The sequence below is a fragment of the Opisthocomus hoazin genome, chromosome Z (assembly GCF_030867145.1).
Source record: "Opisthocomus hoazin isolate bOpiHoa1 chromosome Z, bOpiHoa1.hap1, whole genome shotgun sequence".
NCBI classification, from domain to species: domain Eukaryota; kingdom Metazoa; phylum Chordata; class Aves; order Opisthocomiformes; family Opisthocomidae; genus Opisthocomus; species Opisthocomus hoazin.
Window position 1 is genome coordinate 8,946,856 of NC_134454.1, and position 27,449 is coordinate 8,974,304.

Here is a 27,449-nt window from a genome sequence, read left to right on the forward strand (position 1 = left end):
AGACCCGTGTTACTAAACCGTGTATTGAGAGCAGGGAACACAGTTGCATTTTGAGGAGTATGCACTGGTCAAACCTCCACCTCTTCTCCATGCCTCCCCTAATACTATTACATCTTTTGACGCTGAAAAAAATGGAAGATGTATTACCGATTTGCTGAACCTATGGCCCACAAAAAGCTACCGAGTTCAGAACACCGTTAGAATTAACTGTACGCATGTATCACACACGGACATGCCTCCTCAGGGCACCTGACGGAAAACAGAGCAGGCTAACGTTCAGTTTGTAGCTGAATTTTATTTGATTGTAAATAAAAGCCTGGACAAGCTTTTCTGACCAGACCCGGCCTTCTTCAGCGCTCCCCGTGAGTCAGAACCGACATTTCCCTTCCCGACCCCCGGCTGAGGAGCAGCGGCGGACGGAAGGACCCTGGGGCCGCGCCGCCGCCACCCCCCGCCTCAGGCCGCCGGCCACTAACGGGCGGACAACAGCCACCCGCGCGCGCCCCGCCCCGCCTTCCCTCCCGCTGCGCCTGCGCGGCGGGACCCGGCGCACGCGCCGAGCGGAGGGGCGGCGGGCGCGCTGGGTGCCGCGGGCGCATGCGCGCGGTGCGTCCGAGCCGCCGCCGGCGGCGCGCGGGGTGCGTGAGGTGAGCGGCGGCGCGCGCCGAGGCGGTGGGGGCTCAGGGGAGGGGGCGGCGGCGGCGGCGGCGGCGGCGGGGGGGGGAGCGTCGCCTTGCCCCCGCTGGCAGCGCCGCCCCGCCCCGCCCTGCGTCTCTCCCCCTTCCCTGGCGGCGGGGCCGGGCCGGGCAGGCGGCGCCGAGCGGCGGGGACCCGCGGCCGCATGGAGGACGAAGACTGCCCCGACCTGGTCCCGATAGACGGCGGCGGCGCGGGGGAGAGCGGCTCCAGCCCCAGCGGGAAGATCCCCGTCACCATCATCACGGGCTACTTAGGTGAGGAGCGGCCGGCCCCGCTGCCCCGCCGGCGCCGGGGCGAGCCGCACGGCAGGCCCGCGGCCTGCGGGACACCGCGGAGCCAGGGGCCGGGCTGCCGGTCGGGTTAGATTTCGGATCGCCAACGCTGTTGTAGAAGGTGCGGCTTTGCGCTGCGTCGTCGCCTCAGAACACGGAAAGGACGGCTGCTTTACCGAATTCCCCTAGTTGTGAGCTTCTGCAGGGGGTGAAACTGTCAGCAGCGTGGTATTACAGAAGTTATGAATGCCTTGCTTAACAGTGCCTCGTCTAACGGCAGTTAGTGATTGCTGATGCCGAAAGAGCTGGTCAGAAAAGGCAGTGAGGGAGAAGAGTTAGGGGCGCCTTTTGTTAAGGGAAGCGTAAAGAGAAGTTTTCTAGGAAGAGGCTGCCCAGCTGGTAGGAGACTTGTAAACTGATGAAGCACTGCCACTTAGTGAATGGAAAGCTGTGGGTCTTTTAAAGCTGAGATTTAATCTGCTGAGAGTTCCATGTGGTCAAACATTTCTACGAATTTGTACAGTGTTGCAATAGAATGTGGCATGCAAGAACGAAAACTCTTATTTCAGAAGAGACCAGATTTGTCTGAAGTGTGCATATGCACGGCAGTATTTGCTTTTTATTTGAAAATGTAAGTGTTTTTAACATTTTGATAAAAATATGGTCTGTGTTCTAGGAGCTGGGAAAACAACTCTTCTAAATTACATACTGACAGAGCAGCATAATAAAAGAATAGCAGTTATTCTGAATGAGTTTGGAGAAGGTATGTAAGCCTGCAGAAACATTTTTTTAGCTACAGAATGACAGATATATAAAATTGTTGGATGTCGAGAACGTTGTAGTTTAAAATCCATTACTGAAATTATTGACATACCTCATAGTCTTCAGAAGGGCAAAAAGTATTTTTGCTGGTGTTCGTAAAATAATGCTATGCATGAATTTGTTTTGTATGTAAATTCAGTCCCTCAGAGTAAAGTGAATGAATATATATTGCCCTATTGGAAGTGCTATACCTCCATTTGTCCTGCTCGGGTTCAGGCAGATGGAAATTAAAATAACGTGTTGGTAGATAATATTTTCTTTCCTTTCCCGTCAGCCATTTACAGATCACAAATTATCTAGACCGAGAAAGTGGGGAAATATGTGCTTGGTGTCTGTGGTTCTTTGAACTCTTTGCTTTTCTTCTCAGGATTTTTAGTTGTTATGGCTACAATTTCATATCTGTACCATAGTCAGCATTGCTTACGGTTTGCACTGTGTTGGTGGCGGTTTGTGCATTTGTTTTCATCATCAAAGATGCATGCCACTTTTTTGGTCACAGAGCCTAAAATAAAATGTATAGACTGAGCCTTTATGTGGTATGGAGGTAGAGGCCGGCTTCTCTTTGTTTGAGCAAAGTTTGTGGCACTTATGCTTTCATCTTCTGGATTTTGGTATTTGTAGAACCGTCTTGACTTTGGTTTTTCAATTTCTCATAAAATGGAAAATACTAATTTCTGAAGAACATGTCAGAAATGCGGTCTCACAAGAAAAATGTACGATCTAAGAGTAAAGATGCATACCAGCTTTAATCTTTCATATCTCTTTTGCAAGCATTGTCATGCAAATTTGTAGATTAAAATTACAGTACTACTTATGTTTCCAGGAAGTGCCTTGGAGAAATCGCTGGCAATCAGTCAAGGGGGAGAACTCTATGAAGAATGGCTGGAGCTCAGAAATGGCTGCCTGTGCTGCTCAGTAAAGTAAGGAAGGACTATAGTACAAGTTCTTACAGTGGGTTTTGTTGGAATTGAGGAAAGGAGAAGACATCCAGGATTTGGTTCTTAAAAGTGATGGTAGTATTGATGAGGAGTTCTTTTGTCAGATGAAACAAGGATTGGAATTTGAGAGGTAGAAATGTATTGTCTTTTGCTGCCTTACTGGATTTGAACTTGGTGTCTTTCATAAAAATAATATAAATATGATCTTATACACCATTGGGCTGTTGTGGGATAGGGAGCTCTCCTTCTTCTGTTAGTACAGAGAACTAAAGATTCAGGGAGGGTGGAACTAGGACTCAAGTTTCGTAATTTCCACATCAAATACTTACTCTGTGTTTCTTTCTCTGGTTACTGTATGTTGGTTAATACTTCAATATTGTATACCTCAGAAAGGGTGGAGGGAGAAGCTTCTGGTGACCTAATGAAACACAATATTCCAAATCGTAAGCTGACGGGAATGTATTTATTTCTTTTATGTGTTTTGACCGCTTTTGTTTAAATGCTGGCTTGTTTCTGCTAAGTTTGTAACGAAGATGATGGCCTGAAAATTTGGAAGAACTGGTCTTATGCTTTAAATGGGGATAGTAAGTGGAAAACAGAAGACCCTGTTGCCTTGTGTTCTACTGGGATGTAAGGAATGCTGCCATTGTTGCTATGTTTTCTATGCAGTGGTTTCTTACATAAAATGCCATACATTTCTGCTTCAGGCTGACTTCATCAGCTGAGATTTAAGTAAATGACAGTTCTTAATTGTGCTGTAGGTGAGGTGGAAACGCAGGAGAACGTGGCTCAGTTTCCTCACTGCTCTCCACACACCCACTTTCTTTTTGTAATCTCAGCTGCCAAACCAAATAGTTATGCATATACACAGCCTTACTGTTCTTTACAGGGTTTTCAGTGTTTGAAAACAAATCTTCATTTAAGTCTCCTTCACTGTGCCTGTTGGTAGTAGGCAAATACTATTTTCAGACTAAAAAGAAGCAGAAAGCTAAAATTTGCCTAATATTAGAGCAGCAGCTTGATGACTGAATTTTCATTGTAGACTGTCAGTCCTGACTCAGGCCTTTGATGGTACTGGCACTGCGTTTTGCATCAGAAGATGCATGTTTATACATGTTTTAGCTTGTTTTCACCCTTCTTAGGTTTAATTGTTTCTTCTTACAGGGACAGTGGTGTGAAGGCTATTGAGAACCTGATGCAAAGGAGAGGAAAATTTGACTATATATTGTTAGAAACAACTGGTTTGGCAGATCCAGGTAGTTCACCTTTCATAACCATGATAATTCTTTTTTTATAAAGTGCTTATTAGCTCACCAGTCAGTTCACTGTGCAAAATGTGATATGAAGTGCTTTGTTGTCAGGCACGTGCTTTGCTTGCTATATAGACTAAAACTGAATTGGATAGGTTGAAGAAGCAGAGTTGTGGGTGGGGTTGTTTAGCTGGGTTTTTTGTTTGTGTCTTTGAACCTGGTCTAAATTGACTCGAAAGCTTAACAGAAATCCAGTTAAAATACATTTCTATCAGGAAGCGACACTGGGCTTGGAGAAGAGTGCTCTGAAACTAACAGTTTTCGACAGGCTTTTACTGTTCTGTATTGCTCCTTCTAAAGTATAAATTATTAGCATCTGATATATTGTTACACTGGTTGTGATAGGCTGTATATTTTGTAAAGTCATAAAATAGCTGCAAAGCAGACTAATACATTATTCTGGTAGGTACAGAACAATAATAGATCTTACAAATTCCTTGTATGCTCTTTAGTGATATTTACTATGAAAAGGTGTTTAAATTGGAGCTCGTGTTAGTAACAGCTATCTAAAACAGTTTTCTCTGAACCATCTCAATTAAAAATGTGTTGTTGATTGAGAGTGAAGGAAATTCTCATCAGAAATTCATTTGTTTCCCACTTCCCAGCTCAAAGCTAAATAGTTGTCATGGTAAAGTAATTTTCTTCAAAAGAAAGGACATTGATTTGGCCTCTGTTACACACAAGTTCTATTTGAGTCAAATTGGAAAACTGTTAAGCTTTTTGGAAAAAAAGATCAATAGATACCAGAAAACCATTAAATGTGGTACGTGCTATATCTTGCATGAGTAAGCACCGTGAACAACTGACAGGTATTTGGTGTTGATACAGAGTGATGTTTGGAGGACTGCATCCTGTCACTTGAGGTGGACGGTTTTAGAAGTTGGAATGAGTTTATTACTGATTTTAATTTTTTTTTATTCTGATGTGCTTAATAGTCTTAGACAGCCTGTCAGTAGCTAAGGATCTGACAATTCAAAAAAACAAGTACTGTTGTTGCTGTTGGCTTGTCCTGTCCTTCACATTGTGGTACTGATAGATGTTAAATGGATTTGTTTCATAATAAATTATGATTTAAAAAAAATACACAGCACATCCTACAGTTGCTATAATCTCTTTTACAGCGCCATTTTAGCAGAAAACAGGAATAGCACACTCCTAGGCCATGTGTAGTACACAGGTATCAGGTCACAGATGCTAAGTCCTTGATAGAACGTTGTCATGGTTGTCCAAATACTTGCTGATTCTTTTTGCTCAAGACTCATCAGTTTAGTATGTTCCGGTTTATGTCCTGAAGAAATACAAGTGACTGTACAAAAAAGAAAGAGTGCTACATGCTTCATTATTACATCTGGATGGAAATTCAGTGGATAATGAGGCCTAGCATGTGAAAAATCATATAATTGTATAATCATAGAAGAATTCAGTTTGAAAGGGATGTTAGGAGGTCTTTAGTCCAACCTCCTGCCCAAAGCAGGGTCTACTATAAGACAAGACCAGGTTCTTTGGGATATCCAGTCACATATCTCTGACCTCTGAGGATGAACATGACACAGGCTCTCCAGGCAACCTATTCAGTGCCTGCCTTTTCATGGTGAAAAAACATTTTTCTGATTTATGTGGCCTGAGCCTTGCTTACTGCGGTTGTCTCCCCTCCTTCTGCCACTGCCTGGCTCAGTCTTCCCTGGCTCACCTGTACATACCAACGAGGCTGCTGTTAGGTTCTTGAGAAGCTGTCCCTTCTTCAGGCTGAACAAGTGCAGTTTCGCCGCCTCTCCTCATAGGTCCTGTGTTCTGGCCTCAGCGGTCTTGGTGATCCTATGATGATGTCTTTCCTCTATGGGGAATCTCCGTGCTGGAAGCGCTAGCCAGATGTTGGCTTGAAAGTGCTAAATGGAGGGAAATAACCTCCCTCAGCCATGCTTCTGTTCCGAAGGTCTAGGGTGTTTTCAGCCTCCTCTGATCCCAGGGCATGCTGCTTCCTGAGCTTGCTGCCTTCAAGGAACCCCAGGTGATGCTCACTGAGTTTGGAAGAGAGGAGTTTCAAGTACAGCAGTACAAATAGAGTTTTTCTATGAAATGTCTGAATATTGATAGTTTACTGGAGAATGTAGATTTTGCAACTAAATCTACTGCACTTCTTAGGAGCTGTGGCGTCCATGTTCTGGGTTGATTCTGAGCTGGGAAGTGACATCTATCTTGATGGTAAGAAGTACGAGCTTGTTTCCCCGTGTATTGCCATTCCATATCTGGATTTAGTGCAGCGTGTTTTTATTTAAGGCAGGGTTTCAAAAAGTGTTTGAAATACATGATCTTGGTTCTCGTTTCCCTGAATTTGACCACAGAGATCTCTGCTTGTTTATCTGCTTGGTGAGCTGTTTCGATTTGCTGTATCCAACAGAAACTGTGTAATGCTTTGCTGAGGGATCAGATATGGATACATCTTGATGGGGAAAAAACTCATTAGGTGGATGTTCTAAAGCAGTATTTAGGAGTAATATTACAAGTTTCATTGTTTCCCCCCCCCCCGCAATGTAGTGTTTCCTAAATTGTTTTCTTTTTTCTGCACTCCTAACTGGTCAACATTTGGACTCTCTTGCCTTTTGTTTTCTGTCACCTTTGTCTGTTGTACTCTGTTAGCTCTAGTATTTGCTGTGTTCCAGTAAAAAATCCGAGTTTACTGTGATATAAATCAGCACGATATGTAGTTAAAGAGTATGTTGAATGTTGATTTGTTTTTTCTTTTTTTTTTTTTGTCTTTAGGTAGTTGAAAAACTTACTTTTTATCTTAAAGTGTGCTGCTAACACTTTGGTCAGTCTTTGAAATATGCATCTAGCCAAGGAAGCATTCAGTTGAATAGGAAACGGCTTCCTCAGTTTCTGCCAGAGAATTGCAGATTCCTGGTCACTTACAGTCAGAATAACGGCATACCTCAGTCAGTCCCTTTCATTTGTTTCAAACACCTGTAAAAGCATAACTCTGCCAATTTGCTGTTGCGAAAGGAGGAGGAGAGGCATCCACCTTGTCAGAATTTCTCTCACCTGGTTTGGTAGACATTTTTTTACAACAGATAGGAGTAACAAATAAGAAAATAATTAGGCGACAAGTCTAAAGTTCTGATACACTGGAAGCATTGACAGCATTATAACCAATTGTAAATGTGATGATATTGTTACTTCCGTAGATGTACAGGAAGTTTACAGGTTGTTAAATTGTTTGTTGCTTTCAGCATGTTTCTATTAAATTTTATTGTTCTCTTTTAGGTATTGTGTCTGTTGTTGATGCAAAGCATGGATTGCAAGTAAGTGACTGGCATTGTTACATGGTTTAAAACTGCAGCATTAGAACAGCTGTTGCAATAATGTTCATGCAGATGAATTTCATTTTTACAGTAGTTTTAATTCTTACAGTGGATGAAGATGTATTTCAGTTGCTATGGTACATGAGTACTATATTTTGAATGGGAACAAGAGAGTACTGATATTCACAGGAAATTTGGATTCTTACCAACACAGCAGCATGTCTACTAAGAGTTGACAGGTTGCTAGATACTTGATTCCTTCTAATTCTGTCACTTCACTCAGGAAGCTTGGTTGTGTTCCACATAGGCATTTGTTACTTGAAAGGAGAATAGTAAGAACAGACATTACTAGCAAGTGGTTTAGGGGTCAGATCAGGAAAGGTGCTAGTGTAGTGGCAGCTGTGGTGAGGAGCGATGAGAGCGCCAGGTGTCTAGGTACAATTTCGGATTAAAAGAATGCTTCATTATATGGAAGCACACAAAAAGAGCCGATGTTAGGGTAATCTGTATAAAGTGTGATGTAAGAACAGATCTATAGAACAGTGAGTTCGAAAAACAGCCAAAATTGTGATTAAGTCAAATAGTTGAACTTTTTTTGTCATAGCTAGTCGTAATTATTTGCAACTTAATAACTTAGGAAGTGGCTACTTTGATTAGGTGTGGATTTTGCAGATTTCAAAATAAAAGTGACCAAGAGAAAGGATGCCTCCATGATATAAAAATAACGTCATGCTATGGAAGCATATCTCTGTATTCTACAATGGCTCCAAAAAGCTGAAAGAACTGAAGAATAATGGTTAAAAAATAAGGAAGTGATCCCTCCTTTGTAAGATTTTAATTTGTTTGGACTATTGGGTTTCTTGTTTCAGTTGAGCTGATGGTTGATTTACCGAAAGGGGGCACTCCTGTCGTCTCATCAGTTTGTGTTGCACCAGGACAGAACTGATCTAACCCCATTGTAAGCCAGTTTGGCAAGTTAAGCCATCCTGTTTTGCAAGGATTTTTGTGGAGGAGTTGGTAGAAGAAGGAGGGGAAGGGACTGAGAAAGCTGGTTTGCCCTTTTAAGCAGGAACTGACGTTTAAATCAGCGCAGCTATCACAGGAAACCACAGCATGTATTAAGTCAGTCCCCTTTTCAGCGAAGTGCCCCGTTACTAATTCGGATGTGTTTTTTTACTTGCAAAAATGCTGTTCTGTTTATCGTCATGCAATGCTTATTTATTGGCTTGAATCAAATATAATTATGTTGCGCACAGCAGCAGTAAATTATTATTGTTTAAAATTCTTAATATTTAATACAACACAAAAATGTTTTAAAACATTCAGCTTTTCTATCCATTATTATCTTTGACAGCTCACTTGTGTTATTTAGTTAGTAAGCCTGTACAACACTGACATCCACTCAGAATAATAGAATCTTCAGACTTTCTCAGTTATATACGAAGTAAACGACTTTTGCTTTGTATAAAGGACTTGCTAATTTGTGCATTTCCTCTGGTTGCAAGGCTTGATCTCAGTAGCTGCTTGTGATTCAAAGAATTTTGAAAGCCCTACAGTTAATGACATTGAGACAATAGGCAGCAATTTAAGGTGTCATGCTTCAAAGAACCAATCCATCACAAGAAAAGCTGACAAATAGTACCCTGTGACCAGTGAGCCAAATTGAAACTGAAGTGGTAATTGATATCATGGGTTAGCACTCTAATGGATTTGTCACCCAGCAGTCTGAAATACTCATTTTTTTAATCAAGGGCAAACAGTTGGACAACTTGAATTGACGGTTCTCTACTTTCAGGACTTGACATCTGAACTACTGACATTGTCCTTTTCAGGGCAACAAGTCTGACAACATTTAATTCAGTAGAATCAATACACAAAGGATTACAAAGAAAAGTTCAGAGGAAGGGTTCACTCCTGGTCATCGTGTTGTTATGCTTTGCTGAGGTTGTGCACAACCAGGAAATAGTTTTGGCTTTTTGGTTTGTTTGGGTTTTTAAAGATAACAGACTGACAGTGCTCAATAAGCTATTTATTTAATCTATTTAATCAATATATCTATTGTTTTTCAAGTCAAATAATGTTAGATGCCTGATAATTCCCCTTGAATAAAAAGTAGTTTTCTAGGGTTTTTAAATTTATGTATTTCCCTTGACAATTAATTCCACTTTCATTTGGTATTCCTTTGTGTTTAAACCCAAATTTTAAAATAATAATCCTGGTACATTTAGAGGTGGTGAAGGAACACATAGGACTGTGATCTTCCCAGAGATGCAAGGCATAAGTGGTGAGCTCTTACTAATATTACAGCATCAGCTGAAAGTTTTATGGCCTCCAGGTGTCTGTGATGCTTCGGAGATTGTCCTCGACTTTGCTGCCTCAGTGCTGCTTCAGTGCCTGAAGTGCTAGTCTGTTGCTCTGCCCAAATTAAGTTTATGTTGCTAAACTTGCTGCTGCTTGAGATGCAGGCCTTTTTTTCCCTGTCACTAGTTCTTCTGTGAGGACGGGAGGTTGGGCAGACAAGTGGAGCACAAAGCTGCAGCTGATACTAAACTCCTGCAGCATGACCTGAAGCCTCTGGTTTTGTTGGTGGTGACTGACTGTAATGCCCAGTTACAGCTTGCACAGGCTGCAAACACTGATGTTGGGCAGACTTGCCAGCGAGTAGTGGTTTATTTGTAAAAACCCAGAGAAAGAGTAATGAACTTTGACTATGAAATTCCGGTTTGTCAAATCTTTCAGAGAAGAGGAGTATGCAGTTACGTGTATGAAATCCTGTACTGCAAGCCTAACCCATCTTTAACAGTTAGTTGACATCACACTCATTAGTAAAATTACTGTACTATTTTTTTTTTCCAGATGTGTTTTTCCATGGTAACTGTATGTCATGGTGACTTTTTTTTTACTTCATAGCAACTCTGTAAAGTAACTAAGAGAAATATAATACAGTTTTACATCTCTTTAGCATTTTAATAATAAAGTTCATTAGAAGAGAAGAATTTTCACAAAAGAAATGATGAGCTTCTGTAATGACGAATATATGAATGTACTTTTTCACCATTGTACGGGAAAAATTCTAGATGCTGTCTTCCTCCATACCTTGTTGAAAAATGTACCTCAGCTGAACAGCTTTTGACTTTCTTTAATTTCGAATGAATTTAAATGTTACTGGAATATGCTTAACCCAATTGTTTTAATTTTTGTCTAGCACTTGACAGAGGAAAAGCCAGAAGGCCTTGTCAATGAAGCATCTCGGTATGGATGTGTAAATTAATTTTATATGTCACAGTTAGGAACTGCGCTGTATAGATGTTCATTGGAAATGGTTTCTTTTTCTGAGGCTTTTTTTTGTCCTCCTTTGCTTTTAAACCAATATAGATTGGTGTAACGAGGTACAGAATAGAAAAGTGATTTCATGCTGCATTTGGTCTTTTTGCCAAGATCTGACTCTTCTAAGATGTATTTTAAGAGGGATGGGATTTTATGTAAGTAAAGGGGAGCCACCTGTGTTGTGGGGAAGGAAGAATTGCATATTAGGATCTACCAGATGCTCAAAGTAGAACTGGAGATAGAGGAGGATTTTTTGCTAGGTGTGGAGCCACAATGATTAAGGGTAATTGTAACAACAGAAGTCTTCATAAAGCAAAGAGACTTCAAATACGACTTTGGCAAGACTACATGCCAGAGAAATTTGGGGTTGTGAAGTTCATAAATCGCCAAGCACTTTGGATTAGATGACATTTAAAAAAAAAAACAACCCACCCCCCCAAAAAAAACCTATCAAGCCATTGTAGGTTGGTAGACTTCCGTTGTGGCACAGAAGAGCACCTCAAGGAGAAGCAAATAGTACTTTAGTCATACTCCGTGATGTTCTAATTTGATTAATGCTTGCTGTTGTGTACTAACAATGCTCATACGATTTTTTTGGTGTTATGGGAGAGATGGTGTTTCTGTCTTACAGAAAAAATGTTTGTTCATATCTTTTTTTCCCCTTTCCTTAATGCATAGGCAGGTTGCATTAGCTGATCTTATAATCATCAATAAAACGGATTTGGTCTCAAAGGACGAATTGAATCAAGTCAGAGCATCTGTCAGGTATGAAACATTTGACATAACTAACACTGTACTGGCTCAAAGGTTATTTTTATTTAAACATAGTTACTTCCTTCTTGCTGTTAATACAGAAATTAGGTCTCATTACTACATTGACACATATCATTAGCTCGGGACGGAAAAGAGACTGCCTCTTTCTAAAGGCATTTCAATACTTTTAAGTGCTTACACAATCTTAGCAGTTTGCCTGTCTAGGTAAGATTTGATGTTACCTACTAAAGACAGGCCTTTGTCTTACATGCCCACACTTACATTTCTGGGCAGCTGTTCTCATTTTTCAGAATTAGCATCGGTGGGGGTGGGGGGAAAATCTGCTAGTAGATATGAGTTCACTAGCAAATGCAGAGAAGTATGGAGGAAGTCCCAGATAATTGTCATGGGTGCAGAAGAACCAGTGGTCTGAATGAAATTAGTGATCAAAGATACTCCCTCTCTTTTTCTATCAACACCATGATAACCAAAGTGAAAACTTGAAATTTTTACATACTTCACAATTTTATTAGTGGCTTGAATCCCAAAAGTAAAAATGCTTAGACCCAGCACAGTATATCATGAGGGGTATTGGATAGGAAAATGTTATTCTCACTGGTAGTATTTTTTTGTCAGAACTTGTAAAGTTCAGCAGCCCTTACTTAGGAGATAAAAAAGTCACAACAACAAAGTCTGTTGGGATGTCTGTTGGTTTGTTCAACAAGTTGATAACAGAGTTGGCGTTACTGTTGTGGAGTTATTTCTCATGCTGCTTTCCATCATTAGCTTGCTCAAGCGATATATTACGGTTGCATTTTCATCTAACTTCCAGTTTTTCTGTTTTATTTTAGGTCAATAAATGGACTTGTTAAAATTCTAGAGACACAAAGATCAAGGTATTAAATGACCACTATTACTAGGTACCAGATTCTGCTTCTTTTGTGACAGATTTAAGTATGCTCCTAGATCAGTTTGCGTAAAGCACAGCTACTGAGTTAGAATTATTTAACTCGATATTTATTTTACGAATAAGCATCTAGATAAAGGAATTTTTTAAGACGTAAAAGTGCATTTTCTTTTACATTTTTCTTCATTACTCTTCGCATCCTACACTCCAGTGTATATTTAAAAAAAAAATCACGATTAAGGTGTGGCTTAGTTTACAGAGCACATCACTAGTATGTTTTATTGGACTTTGCAGTATAACTGTAAATATTTCTTACTTACACGAGAAGTGGATCTTTCAAAAGCTTAAGCATCTTTTATTTTTTTTACCCCAAAACCTGTAGAGGTAAAAGCCCCCATGTAGGGACTTATGTTCAGAACAGCGTGTGGATAAACTTGTGAGCAGTTCTTACAATCAAGCCTTTAATGTTCACCCGCTTTTTTGATATGTTAAGAGTTTTAGCGTGTAAATAGTCACTCTAGATTCTGCTGTAAAATTTAGGCTTTTGTTAGTTTGTCCTATTCTGTAAATTTGGTATTATTAAGTTAGTATTTCATAAAGTTGAGTTGTATTAGAGTAACATTACTGGCATTTTTCTCTGTCTGTAAATGGAGGTGAGAATACTGTGATAACTCCAGGTTAAATTTAATCAGGATTTTATTCTGATGGTAAATCGTGGATATTTACTCCTAGCTAATTTTACAATATCCATATTTGGCTGTGTGGTATTTTTGAGACCTCTGTATTACTTGCAGTTTTCATGACATCTATGCAGCGTGATATTTCTTCGTCTAATGTGTGTACTTTGAGTGCAGCATGAATGATTGAAAGACAGAAGAAGAACAAATACTGCAAAAGTCTGGAGTTGCAGAGATACAATTTTAGCGTTTCTCTTTCCTTTTATTTAGTAAACTTTTGGGAACACGATACTAATTTTTATAATTCTGGAATTTATCTTACATTATGAAGAATGGGAGATTTTACCTTTGCCACAGAATGGGGAAGAAAATGAAGAATGATGAGGGCTTAGGGAAACACTTAAATGAAAAATATTTGCAACAGATTGCTCCAGCTGAAATCAAAGCAGTGGCAACGTGATGATTTTACTGAGAACAAGCAGTGGTTGTGAGAAAGCAGGTCAGGAGTTCCTTGTTCTTTAGTTGCAAGGCGGAGTACGGAAATGGTCAATGAAATGCTTTGGATGGGGAAAAGAAGCAAACTATTGATGAAGTTAAATTGCTCTTAAATTGCATATGCATGGATCTGACAGCCCTAGGAAATTAGTGCACCTTTGAAGCCAGTATTTTTGCAACACTGGGGGAAAAAAAGGATTTCTGTAAAGGTGATGATGGTAACCAGCATGGCTAACAATTTTGAATAGGATATTAAACTTAATGCATGGTGTCTTAAATCAGTGTCTGTCCACGTCCATTAGGAAGAGTTCCAATAAGTGAAGTGTATTATCCAAATCTGTGTAATTCTCTGGTGTCTGATGCCAGCCAGCATTAAATTTTGAATATTAGATTAAGTTGACCTCAGATTCAGTCCTCAGTGACAACAACTCTTGTGTTACTAGTAAATAGTCTTCAGCGAATGACACATGCTGTCTCTCCCATGATTAACATTCCAAAAGGCAAAAATAAGCACAAAATTAATTTATTAGCATGTTATTTGAGAACATACTTTCTTTAATTAGGGGCTTTTGTGCCTTAAAAGCCCACATTTAAAAGGGACCAGTACAGCACTTCCATGGGTGTTTCTGTATGATTTTGCAAAACGCTGTTGAGAGCAAACAGCTGGCACTGAGCTGGTCATGAGCTTTAGAGAGGGATTATTTATGTGTTTTGTATTACCAGCCTCTCATCTTAGAAATTGCTTTGTAAAACTACTGTTGGGTGCAAAAGTTTAATAATACTGGCTACACTCCAGATATCTTTTTTTTTTTTTAACTTCTCATATGTTCCTTGTATTTAGACACACATCATTAGTTGCATTTAGAAAGCTTCAGTTGCTATTAGCAGTGAAACCTACAGTCTATATCACTTTTATAAAAAAAAAAGTTTCTTACATAAGTTTATAGGTAGCTGTTCTTACAGGTAAATACAATCAGTGCTGTGTGTTCTGTATTACATATTTCATTTGTCTTTTTCAGATGTTAGAGCTGAAATTCTTCATAGTAGCACTTACCTCATAATGTATTTCAGTTTTGTTTGGTAACAGTGTGTCAGTATAAGCTACCTGTATGCCAGGGGTTTGTGTGTGTTGAGAGGGTCTATATTAAGGGTGCAGAATAATTGCTGGGAAGAACTTAAGAGTTCCTTTTCCAATTTATGGAAAATCAGTTATTATTCAGGCATCCAGTGTGAGGGATTTTATTGTCTTTTTTGGAAATACCTTGTATTTTACTGTATTTTTAAAATTATGATTCTGTGTGTATGTATCACTGTGTAAATAAACACTGCATTTCCTTGTAGGACACCATACCAACCACCAACATCCAAAAATAAGGCTGAGGATTGATGGCATTACTAGGATAGACAGGAAAACAAACATAAGCTTCAGTGAACCATTTTAAAATACCTATTTATGTATACGCAATATTTAAATATAGCGAAAATACAAAGTTTTCTTTGTTCGCTCTGTTTAGAGTTGATCTCTCCAATGTCTTGGACCTGCATGCTTTTGACAGTTTATCTGGAATAAGGTAAGGTAATAATTTCACTGTCTTTTATTAGAAATAATGTCTCTCGTATAAATACATCCATGAGACAGACACACTCAAATCCTGGCTCAGATTTGCATCTGAGTTTCTATTAGAAATTCTAGTTTAGTCACTTGTTTAATATTCTTACTTTATAGGTGGTAATCTGAGACAGAGAATTTTTTCCACTTGAAATGTGTGCAACAAAAGCTTTTTGAGTTTGTAAAGTTAATGAGCCAGAGTTTGCATTGTTGGTTGGCTTTTTTCCAGAAAATGCAATTTGTGCTGGGCTAGTAGTACAGCAGATTTGTACACTCTTTTCTGGTTCTCTTAAAGGACTTCAAAATTGTTCTCACTTCACATCATGATGAACTGGAGGCCTCCTTAGTTTTCATGGAAAACAATGAGGGTCTGAGGTTCCACAACAAAGACACTACAAATTCTGGTTACTATGTTCCATGTTCTTGGTTTTTGTGATGCCTAAAGTGTGCTTCAGAATGCTAGATGGATGGAAGACCAAAACTGGAGGCAAGAGGAGAAGGACTTTCTGTTCACTTTGTGTGCTGCAGTTGTTCAGCAGAGCCAGAAGTACTGGAATAATCGTAAAAGAAAGGAGGGAATTTGCAGCTGGGGGCAGCATCAGCTTCAGTTCTCTTCCTGGGTGCATGCTGTTCACTTCAGGACAAGGAATGTAGCCACTTCCTTATTCACAGAAGGGAGAAATTGCAGAAGATGCAAGCTAGTAACCTCTAGTAGGTGAGATGCGCTTGTGAGATTTCGCAGTGAGCTGGTGCAGTACTATCCACAGGATAGCCTGCCTTTCCTGATTATCTGCTGCCCTTTGTTTTTGCTGGCACTGGCTTTTGTCTGATCTGTGAAAAGTAGTGTTTGTTTCTTCTGAGCTTCTTGAATGTACCAGTTGGATCTGTACCAGTGGCAGCATCAGTGAGGTGGATTGAGAACTGGCTGAATGGCAGATCTCGGAGGGTTGTCATCAGTGGCGCTGAGTCTAGTTGGAGGCCGGTAACTAGTGGTGTTCCCCAGGGGTCAGTACTGGGCCCAGCCTTGTTTAACTTCTTCATCAACGACCTGGATGAAGAGTTAGAATGTACCCTCAGCAAGTTTGCTGATGACACCAAACTGGGAGGTGTGGTAGATACACCAGAAGGCTGTGCTGCCATTCAGCGAGACCTGGATAGCCTGGAAAGTTGGGCAGAGAGGAACCTGATGAGGTTCAACAAAGGCAAATGCAGGGTCCTGCACCTGGGGAGGAACAACCCCATGCATCAGTACAGGCTTGGGGTGGACCTGCTGGAGAGCAGCTCTGCATTTAATCACATAAAAGCCATGTGGTGGACGACAGGTTGAGCATGAGGCAGCAGTGTGCCCTGGCTGCCAAGAAAGCCAGTGGGATCCTGGGGTGCATTAGGAGGAGTGTGGCCAGCAGGTCGAGGGAGGTTCTCCTTCCCGTCTACACTGCACTAGTGAGGCCCTATCTGAAGTCCTGTGTCCAGTTCTGGGCTCCCCAGTTCAAGAAAGATGAAGAGCTACTGGAGAGAGTCCAGCGGAGGGCTACGAGGATGGTGAGGGGACTGGAGCATCTCTCCTATGAGGAGAGGCTGAGGGAGCTGGGCTTGTTCAGCCTGAAGAAGAGAAGGCTGCGAGGGGACCTCATATATGCTTACAAATATCTGAAGGGTGGGTGACAGGAGGATGGGGCCAAGCTCTTTTCAGTGGTGCCCAGTGACAGGACAAGGGGCAATGGACACAAACTGAAGCACAGGAAGTTCCGTCTGAACATGAGGAAGAACTTCTTCCCTCTGAGGGTGACGGAGCCCTGGCACAGGCTGCCCAGGGAGGTGGTGGAGTCTCCTTCTCTGGAGATATTCAAGATCCGCCTGGACGCGGTCCTGTGCAGCCTGCTGTAGGTGACCCTGCTTCAGCAGGAGGGTTGGACTAGATGACCCACAGAGGTCCCTTCCAACCCCTACCATTCTGTGATTCTGTGATTCTTTATCAGAATAGGCATCTGAAAGAAAGCTGGGGGAGGAGAAAGGTCAATATATCCTTTATGGGCAATAGATAACTATTAGGTCATAAACCAAATCATAAACCGATGTCCTGAATTCTGATGGAATGTGATGGAGCATGATTGATCAGCTAGCTAAACTGACAGCCTAGAGCCACACCACAGAGGGAAAGCATTAGGAAGATGTTTACCCAGAACAGGATCACAATAGAGGTGATTCACAGTTAGATCCAATTAGCTGCAATATGAGGTGGCGTTCTGCAAGGTTTACTAGGAAGTGCTGTGCTCCACAAATCTGAGAAAGTCCTTAAGGAGCTGACAAAAAAAAAGTCTTTCTTGGTTTGCTTGGTCTAGTCATGTCTCTTACCTCACTCATAGTTGCTTTAGAGGTTCTCAGTCTTTGGTATTAAAACAGAGGAAACACTCTTTAAAATTGCGGCATTTAAAGACAGGTTCTAAAACCACCGAGGAGGTTGTAGACTGTTTAAATGAAGTTCTATTTCTTTTGTCTTTATTTGAGCTCTGTACAGTGAAATTGCTTCCCCTGGTGTCAGTTCATAGATTCAAGAAATCGCTACATAAAAAATTAGCGGTGGCTTCTGCCTGATCGTCTGTAGCAGAAAGACTTTGCATTCAGCACTATTTGAGCACAGATACACACCAGTACACTAATAAAACTGTTCTTTTCACTGCATACTACAGTAAGTATTTCTGCCGGAACATCTGATGAGTGTGTCTGTACTGGTGGAACCTTGTAGTCTGTACATGCCCTGGAGAGCATCAAGAGTTCTGGATTCTGTGGAATGCAGAATGAAAAGAAAACAAAGCAAAGAAGATGCGTGAAGTAGGAGTGCGAAATGTTGCTTCAGTAGCAGTCAGTACCTTTTTCCCCACCATTAAAGGCTTCTTAAAATTTACAGTCATCAAAGTAGGAGGAGAGATTTTTGTGGCCAGTCTTCTCTGAAGTAGCAGAATGCTTTCATCATAGTGGCATTTGCTGCGGTACTCTTTTTTCTGCCTGTTGGACGTAAAACAGAGAGAATGTTCTCTGGTACGGAAACATGTTTGAAGAAATCTTGCACTGTCTTGATTAAAGACAAATGTGGATGGGTAATCTAAAATTGCAGTAATATTTTATGTTGTCACACAAAATAAGACCCTGAATCTTAGTTTACGAAACAAGTCTCCATATTCCTTTATGAAGTAGAGAGGACCAGTTTTAAATTAACAGGCACGCTGCACAGTAGGACTGAGCTGTACAGCAGAGTTGAAGTGGAAGGTGGTATATAATATCTCAGTGTTACAGATTTCATTCTCACAAGCAACAGCTTTGTACATTTTTTTCTTCTTTTTAAATCATTCTTCTAAAGTTTTTTCAAAAAATGAATGTCGTATTAAATTGACAAATTCTAGTGATTGATTTTTCCCTTCTTGCTTTAATGATGTAGTTTGCCTTTTGTTCTTACACAAAGGAATGTCAAGGGTGTGATACTTCTTGATGTATAAATATTTAAAATCCCAAGGATATTGCAGATCATTACTATAATCTAATTGTGTTTAGATTTTAAAAACCCTAACATTCTAACGGAAATCATTAATTAGATCAAACTGATATAATTAAAAATCTCTATTTTGAGATTAAAACTGAAGTAACAGTTGAAGCTTATTCTGAATATATCGTATATCTTTGATATTTTAGTTTTGCTCCACAATACTGATAAGTTTATTAAAGTTGTGAAATAATGGTATTTTGTCCATCCTGCTCAGATGCAACACTTTACTTATTTTCAGTTTGCAGAAAAAGCTTGAGCATGTAGAGACAACCCATGCACATCTAGACAAGGTAATTACCAAAAATACTGCTTCAGTCTTTTTGTAACAACAAGGTTGTTCAGGGTGATTACAAGCATGATGTGCTAATCATGTTACCTTTTCAGAAGGTTTCAGTTAGTCAGTAACGTGTTTTAAGACCTTTGAAAGGTTACATAGGATACAAATAGGAATGTGCTTTGTTGTAGATAGATGGTAAATGGATATAGTAAGTTCTACGTTGAAAATTAGCTTATAGGCTTCCACTGCTTCAGGTAGTCGCATCATTCATTAATTCATGTGGAGGGTGTTACTGGAACAGACAAATTGCACTATTCTTTTTAATATTTGTAGAATCAAGTCCTAAATTTGTAGCAGTTTGTAGCCATTCTTTATCCTGTAGGTTTTCTGTACAAATGTTTTCTGTGTGTGTAGGTACTGGGGAGATGTTATTCATTACTTTGCATTCTTTAAAGTGGTAATAAAACTTCACTGAGTAGTTAACCATGTGTAGATTTCCATTCTGTGAGTTCTTCCCATTGTTTTCACAAGAAATAGTAACATTTAACTTGTAACAGTGAAGTAGATTCTGCCCTATAAACTAATCATCAATCCTGTAAGCACATGTATGCTAAAAAAAAAGTACCGTTGATGTTATTTTTAGTATGTCAAATTAAAGTCTAAAATGTATTCCCACTCACCCCACCACCCCCCACTGCCCTGATATTCAACCTGATTTGTGTTTATATCAGGGCAGAATCTTTCCTCCCTGTGTGTGACTGCAAGTAGCATTTCTGCCTTCATGGCTTTTATGTGATTAAATACAGTATTTTTTGTGATCAGCATATCTCATTTCTAAGATTAATTTAAGGAGAAAAGGTCCCGTCCATCATCCCTGCAGAATGTAAACAGTTGTGTGTTAATTGCTACTTTTAAGCACCTGTCGTATCCATGATGTACGAGTTTTACTAGAAACGCTCCCTTTTAGGAGCCTGTCTCTCTCACAGGGTGCCATGCATTTCTCTGCCAGAAAGTGTGTGGGATGGTTTTGGGTGGTTTTTTTTTTTTTTCTTTTTTACTGTTGTGTGGTTTCAGAGCTGGCTGGAACAGGTTGTGAGACAGACAGGGCAGCTGATGGCCTCCCACACGCCTCAGCACTGCAGCCCTCTGCTCCATAAGCCTTGTAAGCTTACACGTACTTAAAGAGCTGTATGAACATATGTCAGTTGTAGACTCCAGCCTTAGTATAATCAGAAACTGAAGGTGTACCTAGTACTTCTTCCACTCCTTGCCACTGAGAGTTGGGCTGTAGGGCTTAATGTTGTAGCAGTCAAAATCTACACGTTAAAAATTGTTGTATTTAACCTCCATCTCCTGCCACACTGATGATGGAGGTTAGTATCATAAAGGTTTGAATTTACATATTTCCATTGTAGACTTCATGCTTTGGTGTAGATTAGTAAGGTCAGCATTGCTTACTGCAAAATTCAGTCCTTGTTCCTGCTAAACACCAAACCAAGACACTCGGCTGTTTAATTTACTCACTGTGTCTTAACATGCAAGCAAATATTCAAGCAAACCAACAGTACAACGAGCGTAACACCACCATGGGATATCCATTGGTTTCTGAGTCCAACAGCTGTAGTTTCATCCAGAACCCAAATGCGTGGTGACCAATGTTGATCTGAGATACGATGGCCGCTTCCCCAGCTGGGGAGTAAGATGATGCATCGGATGACTTAGATTTCCCAGAGCTTGCGTCACATCTCCCAGAGCTTGCTTCACATCCTGTAGCTGTATTAACTGAGCTCTGACCTTTCTCCTGAGATTGTTATTCCTTAGCTGTCAGGTGTAGATCTTTGAAGGCCGCCTTTTCCCCTTTCCAAGTCCCAGTTTGTGGGGTGGGAGCATGGAGATTTTTCATCCTCTCCTGACACTTTCACAACTGCAGTTTTGTCGTGCTTTGCCGTGAGACTGATCTCACACCTGCCTCTGGCATGTTCCCCGGGTATGATACTCTAGGTCACCTCTTCATCGATAGTATGTCCCACCGGGTTCTCAGGTGATACCAGAGGGGCAATAGTGGCTGGCTGTGCATAGCTGTATGAGTTTTTTGGTCTGTGGCCTCAGCCTTTTCGGGGTTCTTCACCCCTTGCCTGTAAGCACAGCAAGAGTTAAAGTGACCGCAGATGTTTGCCCGTTCTTCCCAGTCCCTCCAGAGGGGTTTTGTTTCTGGGATTGGAAGGATCAAGCTCAGCATACTACTCCATCAGTAAATTCCAGGGTTTGCTACTTTTGCAAGTGGCCTCCTCTAGCTTCCCAGCACCACCACAGCCACTGCAGAAGTGACTTCTGGGGGCAGGAACTGTAGGTGTCCTGCACTGCTTTAATTACATTGAATTAAAGGTCACAGAGTGGTTGCACTTTGAGGTGCAGTGCTCCCATTTCTGCGGCACTGTAACATGGGCTACCTGACAGGACTCTAATTTTTGACCTGGCTTAGTGTTGCCATAGTAGATTGGATGGTTTGTCATGCAGCTTTCCCTTTGGCCAGTTCAGTGTTACCAGCTGCTAAATTTTGATGCAGGTTTTGTCATTCTTGCTGAGCACTTGCTACTGCATCTTTTAGCAGACCGTTAAGTCTAACAGTGACTGTCAGTCTGATGGTGATGTATTTTAAGTGGTCTCCATCTTTCTGAGGCTCCGTTTGAAGCATATGATGCACTCTGGCAAACCCCCACAGCAAAGCAGCACACCTCCCAGTGTTCCACAGGTGGCAGCTGTATCCCTTTTGCAACTCCTGCACTAATTTTGCTGGATGCTGCCCTAGGGGACTATTAACGCCCCATGCTGTGGGCACTTGAAGCTGGCACTATCCTGTGTCTTCCCAGCAATCTTCCTGTTCCCCCCTAGGGCTTTCCCAGGTCTCTACTTCTTCCCACAGCTTATACCTTGCACACATCCACACACGTGTGATGGGTACCTCACTCACAGCAGGATATACAACCGTAGATTACCACTGCCAGAACCAAGGCTCCTTCTGGAATCCGGGAGTCATTGCAGTAATGCACTTTGCTCTGGTGAGACCTCACCAGGAGTCCTGTGTCCAGCCCTGGACGCCTCCACGCAGGACAGACATGGACCTGTTGGAGCGGGTCCAGAGGAGGCCACAAAAATGATCAGAGGGCTGGAGCACCTCTCCTGTGAGGAAAGGCTGAGAGTTGGGGCTGTGCAGACTGGAGAAGAGAAGGCTCCAGGGAGACCCTGGAGCAGCCTGCCAGTACTTAAAGGGGGTTTTGTAACAAAGACAGACTTTTTGCCAGGGCCTGTAGTTTTGTGTAGTAGCTTTCTGCTCCTGTTTGCTTCTTAATGGTTTTGTCACTGCTCTGTCCCTTGGTGTCCCAGCTCCATGGGTCGCCCGTGGGCCCCAGTCCACACACAGGTACTCTGCTCTGTGGATGAGTTGTGGGTCACAGTCCTCTCTGGGGTATTCCCCAATTCGGTGCGGTTGACCTGAGGGCAACACTCCCCTCAGGGGTTGCAAAAAAATAAAAACATGTATTTTATACAGCAGCTTAGATAAGTATGCTTTCTTTGTAGAAAGTTGCTGTTATTAAATGTAATTTTCGAGTTAAAATATGATGCATTACAATACCTGTATTTTTCTTTTTGAACTGCAAATCTTGACTGTGAAGTTCCTAGTCTTGAAAGCAGCAAAGGGCAATTACAATCTCCTTTTGGGACTAAAGAATAAATATAAAATCAGTTTCATGCTTATCTATAATTGCAATCAGACTCTTAAGTTCATAGTTTTTTGCTTAATTAAGAATTGTGTTCATCTTAAATATGTTCAGTTATAGTAATAAAAGTCTGAATAGATCCCTAAAGTGGGAAAAAAGTTAAGTAGAAGCATTTCTGAATGTTATGAGAGTGGTAGCATGCTTGTATTAAGTAAATTATTGCGTTTGTAGTGTGGAGCCGTTCAACCAGTAGGAGACAGTGAGAATTCATTGTTACTATCCCTCATTAGTTCAACACACACATTTTTAAGATGGTTTTTGAGACAGGTGAGGCATAAATGAGAGCAGAACACCTCCTGCAGTAGGCTGCAAGCCCTTGTTGGATCATAAAGCGTCCTTGTTTTCTTCATGTGAAAGGTCAACAGAAGCAGTACTGCACTGTGCTTGGAGCACAGTGACTTCGTCTTGTTTTGAAGTGTTAGCTCATGGTTGTTTTGGTGAATTTACTTGGTCATTAGATAAACATTTAGATTTGCTGCTTGTTGCTTTAATTTTTTTTTTCTTAAGTTGGACTAGTCATCTGAAAGCAGTAATCATTTGAAAGAATTCTAAGTTGTACAAAAAGTAATTCTCTGTATGCTCTTCTGTGCCATTGAGAGGTTATAGTGACAAAAATAAGTTAAAGATGCATTATTTCTTTTACTTTTTAATCAATTGTTAATTTTAAACTACACATTTATTTTCGTCTTCTGTTTTGATAGTAATTGGTTCTGAGCAGTAAGCCGGTGGTTGCTTTGGAATAAAACTTCACTTCAGACATCTTTATTTTCGAAATCTATTCCTCCATAGTCTATTTATAAAAAACTTTTCATAACAGGCTAGTATGGATAGGTGGAAAATCTGGTGGTTTTTTGTTTTATAGACTTGTGATGAAGATTGGAAGTTGTGACAAAGATCAGTATGCTGAGAAAATAGCATACTTAAACTTATTTTTGCTTTTGCTTTTTTATGAGGTGAAGTTATAAAGAACACTTTTTGAAGTTAATGTAACAAAATGTTTATTCAGTTTGGCAGTAATAAGTGGGTCTTCCCATTTGCAGGCTATAATTACAGTAACATTTGAAGTTCCAGGAAATATAAAAGAAGAAAGCTTAAATCTCTTCATTCAGGTGAGTGGTACATCACTGTCAACTGAAAAATCATTGTGGCTTTTTATAGAAAATCATCCCATGCGATTCTGTTTATGAAAAAAAAATTTTTATTTTTCGTAGAATCTTCTGTGGGAGAAGAATCTGAAAGATAAGACTGGGCACACCATGGACGTCATAAGACTGAAGGTGAGTCAGAAATTGCTAACTACTTTGTTTTGCGCTTTTCTTTTACACCTGAAAAACTGCAGTGTGCTGTCAGTTACAGACCTGTCAAAGGTGCTACTGGATCACTGTAGCAGAGCAGACAAGATGGAGAATAGCAGTTTGTCGTTGTGCTATGTAGAGACAATTTGTTTTCTGCTGTCTGGTGAAACAACTCAAAAGGAGGTGGCTGACAGAGAAGCAAACATTGATCCTACTTGTTTTGAATTGAGAGGGAAGATGTACGGTTGCAAACATCAGTGGCAGGGTTAATAATCAGGACATAATTAAATCACTTTGTCATACTTCACCTCCATTGCTTTGAAAGGTTCCATCCATCTCACATAAATTTCTCCTTCTCTAGGGACTGGATACAGTAGAATGGGTGCTATAGATTGCTGTCCGTAATTATAATTGCTGGCGTAATATGCAGAAGTTGAGTTTGGCATAACATATCAGCACAATACTAGTTGTGGTCTACACTTAACAACTTTTTGCAGTATTGTCAGACTAGTTTTAAAGATGCAGCCTGTATGTGTTCCTCTTCATGGGCACTGCATGCATGTTTCAGTTGCATGGTTTTGAGAGGAGTACAGGGGACAATTTGGGATGTATTTTCAGTTTCCTTATACCAAGCAGCCAAGTAAATCATTAAAAAATGAGAGTCAAGTCCGTCATTTGGTAGTCTGTAAGAAATACAAGAAAATGCACTCTGCTTTGTTTCCTGAGAACACCTGTGCGTCATGCATAGTGACATAATTATGTTCATTTCAGTGGAAGAAAGGTGGTAGTTCTTGCTCTTTTCAGCAACAAATGGAGAATATCCTTGTCTTCCACTGCCTCACAAATTAATAAAATAGCCACTGAAGCATCTTAAGCTGTCTGGAAACAGTACTGCTATGCTCAAGTCCACTTTTATTGTATTCATCATTGGAATCAAAGTAATTCTTTAGGAGATCTGAGGCCTTGATAAGCTGTGTGCTGGCCCTCAGTCACAGACAAATACACCAAAGCAAAAGAACCCAGGTAATTATGGAATGGGTTCCAAAGTTTGTTGCTTTTATATCTTACCTGCAATTATAACCCTTTTGCCAGTAATTATCATAGAATTCCAACTAATACATCAAATGCAGATCTTTTTTCATTAAATATTTTTAACTTTTTTTTTATTTAGAGAAGTATAGGACATGTTTTACAGAATATGTTCCACTAGAATATTTTATAAAGTTTTACATGAAGTGGTGAAAACTCTTCTAATACAACTTTTGGTACGTGGGCTGATGGGCTCACTCTGACAGTAATCCCTTCTAATTCCGTTGCTAGTAATTCTACTTCACAAACGTTTGTTCGTTCTCCAGTACTCAGGATTCTGTTTCAGAATAGTGAATATGCTAAACATGGGAGCTTAATCAGAATAATCTGAAATCAAACATTTTTTCTCATTTTCCATCATCTTTGCTGGCAAGCTTGTCTTTCCTGGACTCCTACATTGTACACCATACATACATACATTCAAAGTGGCACTGGTAGCTGATGCCGTGTTATTTTTGCTTGAACATGCAAGATACTGACCAAATGAGGAACAGAAGGCAGGGTGTGGCAAACTGTAATTACTGGTCTGTAACAAACCAAGGAGATGTGAGAACGGATGTTACAAGTAGGAGTGATTGTTGTACACAGTTATTTTGACTACCTGGTGCATAGTTGCTAGAAATATTTTTCCCTGCTTGGCCTAGTCTTAGAAGATTTTTCCCCTCTTGCATATTTCATTTTGAAAGGTTTGTTTATATATCCTAACAGTTCTTTTTCTGATAAGGGACTGGTATCTATTCAAGGCAAATCTAATCAGGTGATAGTCCAAGGTGTCCATGAGCTCTATGATCTGGAAGAGACTGCAGTGGCCTGGAAAGAAGATGAAAAGAGAACAAATAGACTGGTCCTAATAGGTAAGAGGAAATTACATTATCTCCTCATTTGACTTTAAGAAGCTGTTCTTTCAGGAGGCAGTGCTGTGACTTGTCCAGTGAAAAGCAGCCGGCCTAAACTAGCCAGAATAGCAGCAGTGAGTATGTTCAGCATAGCCTTCAGTCAAAGGTTTATCCATCAAGACTTGCTGCGGTTTTATATTCCAGCTGAGAGGAATCTACACTATCTCTTCTAGTGATATTAAAATAAATTAAAATACTAAGTATTCATAAACTATGTTGACATATTTAATAATATTTTTAAAATCCATAATTATAAATATGGTGATGAGAATGGTTTGAATGTTTGATCAAATATTCAGTAACTGTAAGGAAGGTGATCATAGCCATTAAAATGTATAAAATCTGTTTTGTTTCTGAAAAGCTTGTAATGCTGAAGGTGTACATATGTATTTCCTACTTTTTACTCTCTGCTTCGCAAAATGTTTTTATGACCAAAAAACCTGACATTTCCTCCTTTCCCTTACTTGCACACCTTGAAGTCTGTTGTTGCCTGTAAAATCTGAAGTTACCTTGTTACGTGCAGCTTAATTTTAATACTGCTGTTTTCACTGGTTGGTATAATAAACATTTTATTTGCTGAGAAGACTGGCAGGTTGCTACTTGCGTGCATTTTTTGTAATAGACTGTAAAATACAGTTAGCTAATTTATTTCTCTTTACAGGCAGGAATTTGGATAAGGAGACCATCAAAGAATTGTTCATAGCTACTGTGAGAGAGAAACAAGGAAACAGTTGACATCAAACTGCAAAAAAGATGAAATGTCTGTGCTTAACCCTGCAAGCTTTTTATGACAGAAAAGTCTGACATGCACTGTAGTAGTTTCTTTTCCAGTTTACAGAACAATTAAACCCTGAAGTCCTCCTAAGAATTGCAGCTGACCTACTGCTTAAAGATTAGCTCTTCTGGTGTAGAATCAAAGAATTCTGCGGTTTTGGATTTGGCTGAAGTTACGTCAGTAACATCACGTACCTGTGCAGCAACGCAGATGGGCAAAAGGCCGTTGTTTCTGCTGTAGATGAAGTGTTACAGTAGGAATAAGATAAACATATTTCAAGCCTAGTGATCTCTCCAGCTAACTCTTTTACTGCTGGAAGTGAACTGATCATTGCCATTGATGTAATCACAGTAAAAATTATTCAGTGTCTACTATTAAACTGTCTTCCATCTCTTTCCATGTGTGTTGTGATTTTTGGAATGTACACGTCCATCCCAGATACTGCTAAACTGGTTGTGTAAATGAAACTAAAGCCACGCAGATAGCAGAGGCTCAAGACCACGTGGAATAGGTACTGTGTGCGTAATAGCTGCGAGTGCAGCGTTCAGTCCCGTAGCCAGAGTGTTGAAAGACGTAGCTGACCTGATAGATCTGCTAGGCCGTCGCCCTCCCGGTTCGGGGTTTGGGGGACCAGGGGCAGCACGATTTCACTGTGTTGTCTAGGCTGCCCTGCGTGATTTGTTTTGGGG

The 27,449-nt window shown here is 40.4% G+C and overlaps 1 protein-coding gene across 3 annotated transcripts; it reads left to right on the forward strand.

Moving 5' to 3' along the window:
- Positions 1–733: 733 nt before the first annotated feature.
- Positions 734–27,159, forward strand: ZNG1A (Zn regulated GTPase metalloprotein activator 1A). Of its 3 annotated transcripts, XM_075447215.1 has the most exons (15): positions 734–953; positions 1,648–1,734; positions 2,617–2,713; positions 3,896–3,987; positions 6,184–6,243; positions 7,303–7,340; positions 10,546–10,592; positions 11,346–11,432; positions 12,272–12,316; positions 15,014–15,070; positions 18,888–18,939; positions 23,746–23,814; positions 23,917–23,982; positions 25,814–25,943; positions 26,647–27,159. In XM_075447215.1, exons 1-15 carry the CDS (start codon positions 842–844, stop codon positions 26,718–26,720), a joined length of 1,113 nt encoding a protein of 370 aa, XP_075303330.1. In that variant the 5' UTR covers positions 734–841; the 3' UTR covers positions 26,721–27,159. The 3 variants fall into 3 exon arrangements, with proteins under 3 accessions (XP_075303330.1, XP_075303331.1, XP_075303332.1); XM_075447216.1 differs by lacking the exon at positions 26,647–27,159 and having other exon boundaries at positions 25,833–25,937; XM_075447217.1 differs by lacking the exon at positions 26,647–27,159 and having other exon boundaries at positions 25,798–25,879.
- Positions 27,160–27,449: the final 290 nt, after the last annotated feature.

Bases quoted from the DNA above. Each gene is read 5' to 3' on its own strand.
- ZNG1A (XM_075447215.1), top strand. From the start codon at position 842: ATGGAGGACGAAGACTGCCCCGACCTGGTCCCGATAGACGGCGGCGGC. The intron at 1,735-2,616 runs GTATGTAAGCCT...TTATGTTTCCAG, and splicing joins TCTGAATGAGTTTGGAGAAG to GAAGTGCCTTGGAGAAATCG. The intron at 10,593-11,345 runs GTATGGATGTGT...CTTAATGCATAG, and splicing joins CTTGTCAATGAAGCATCTCG to GCAGGTTGCATTAGCTGATC.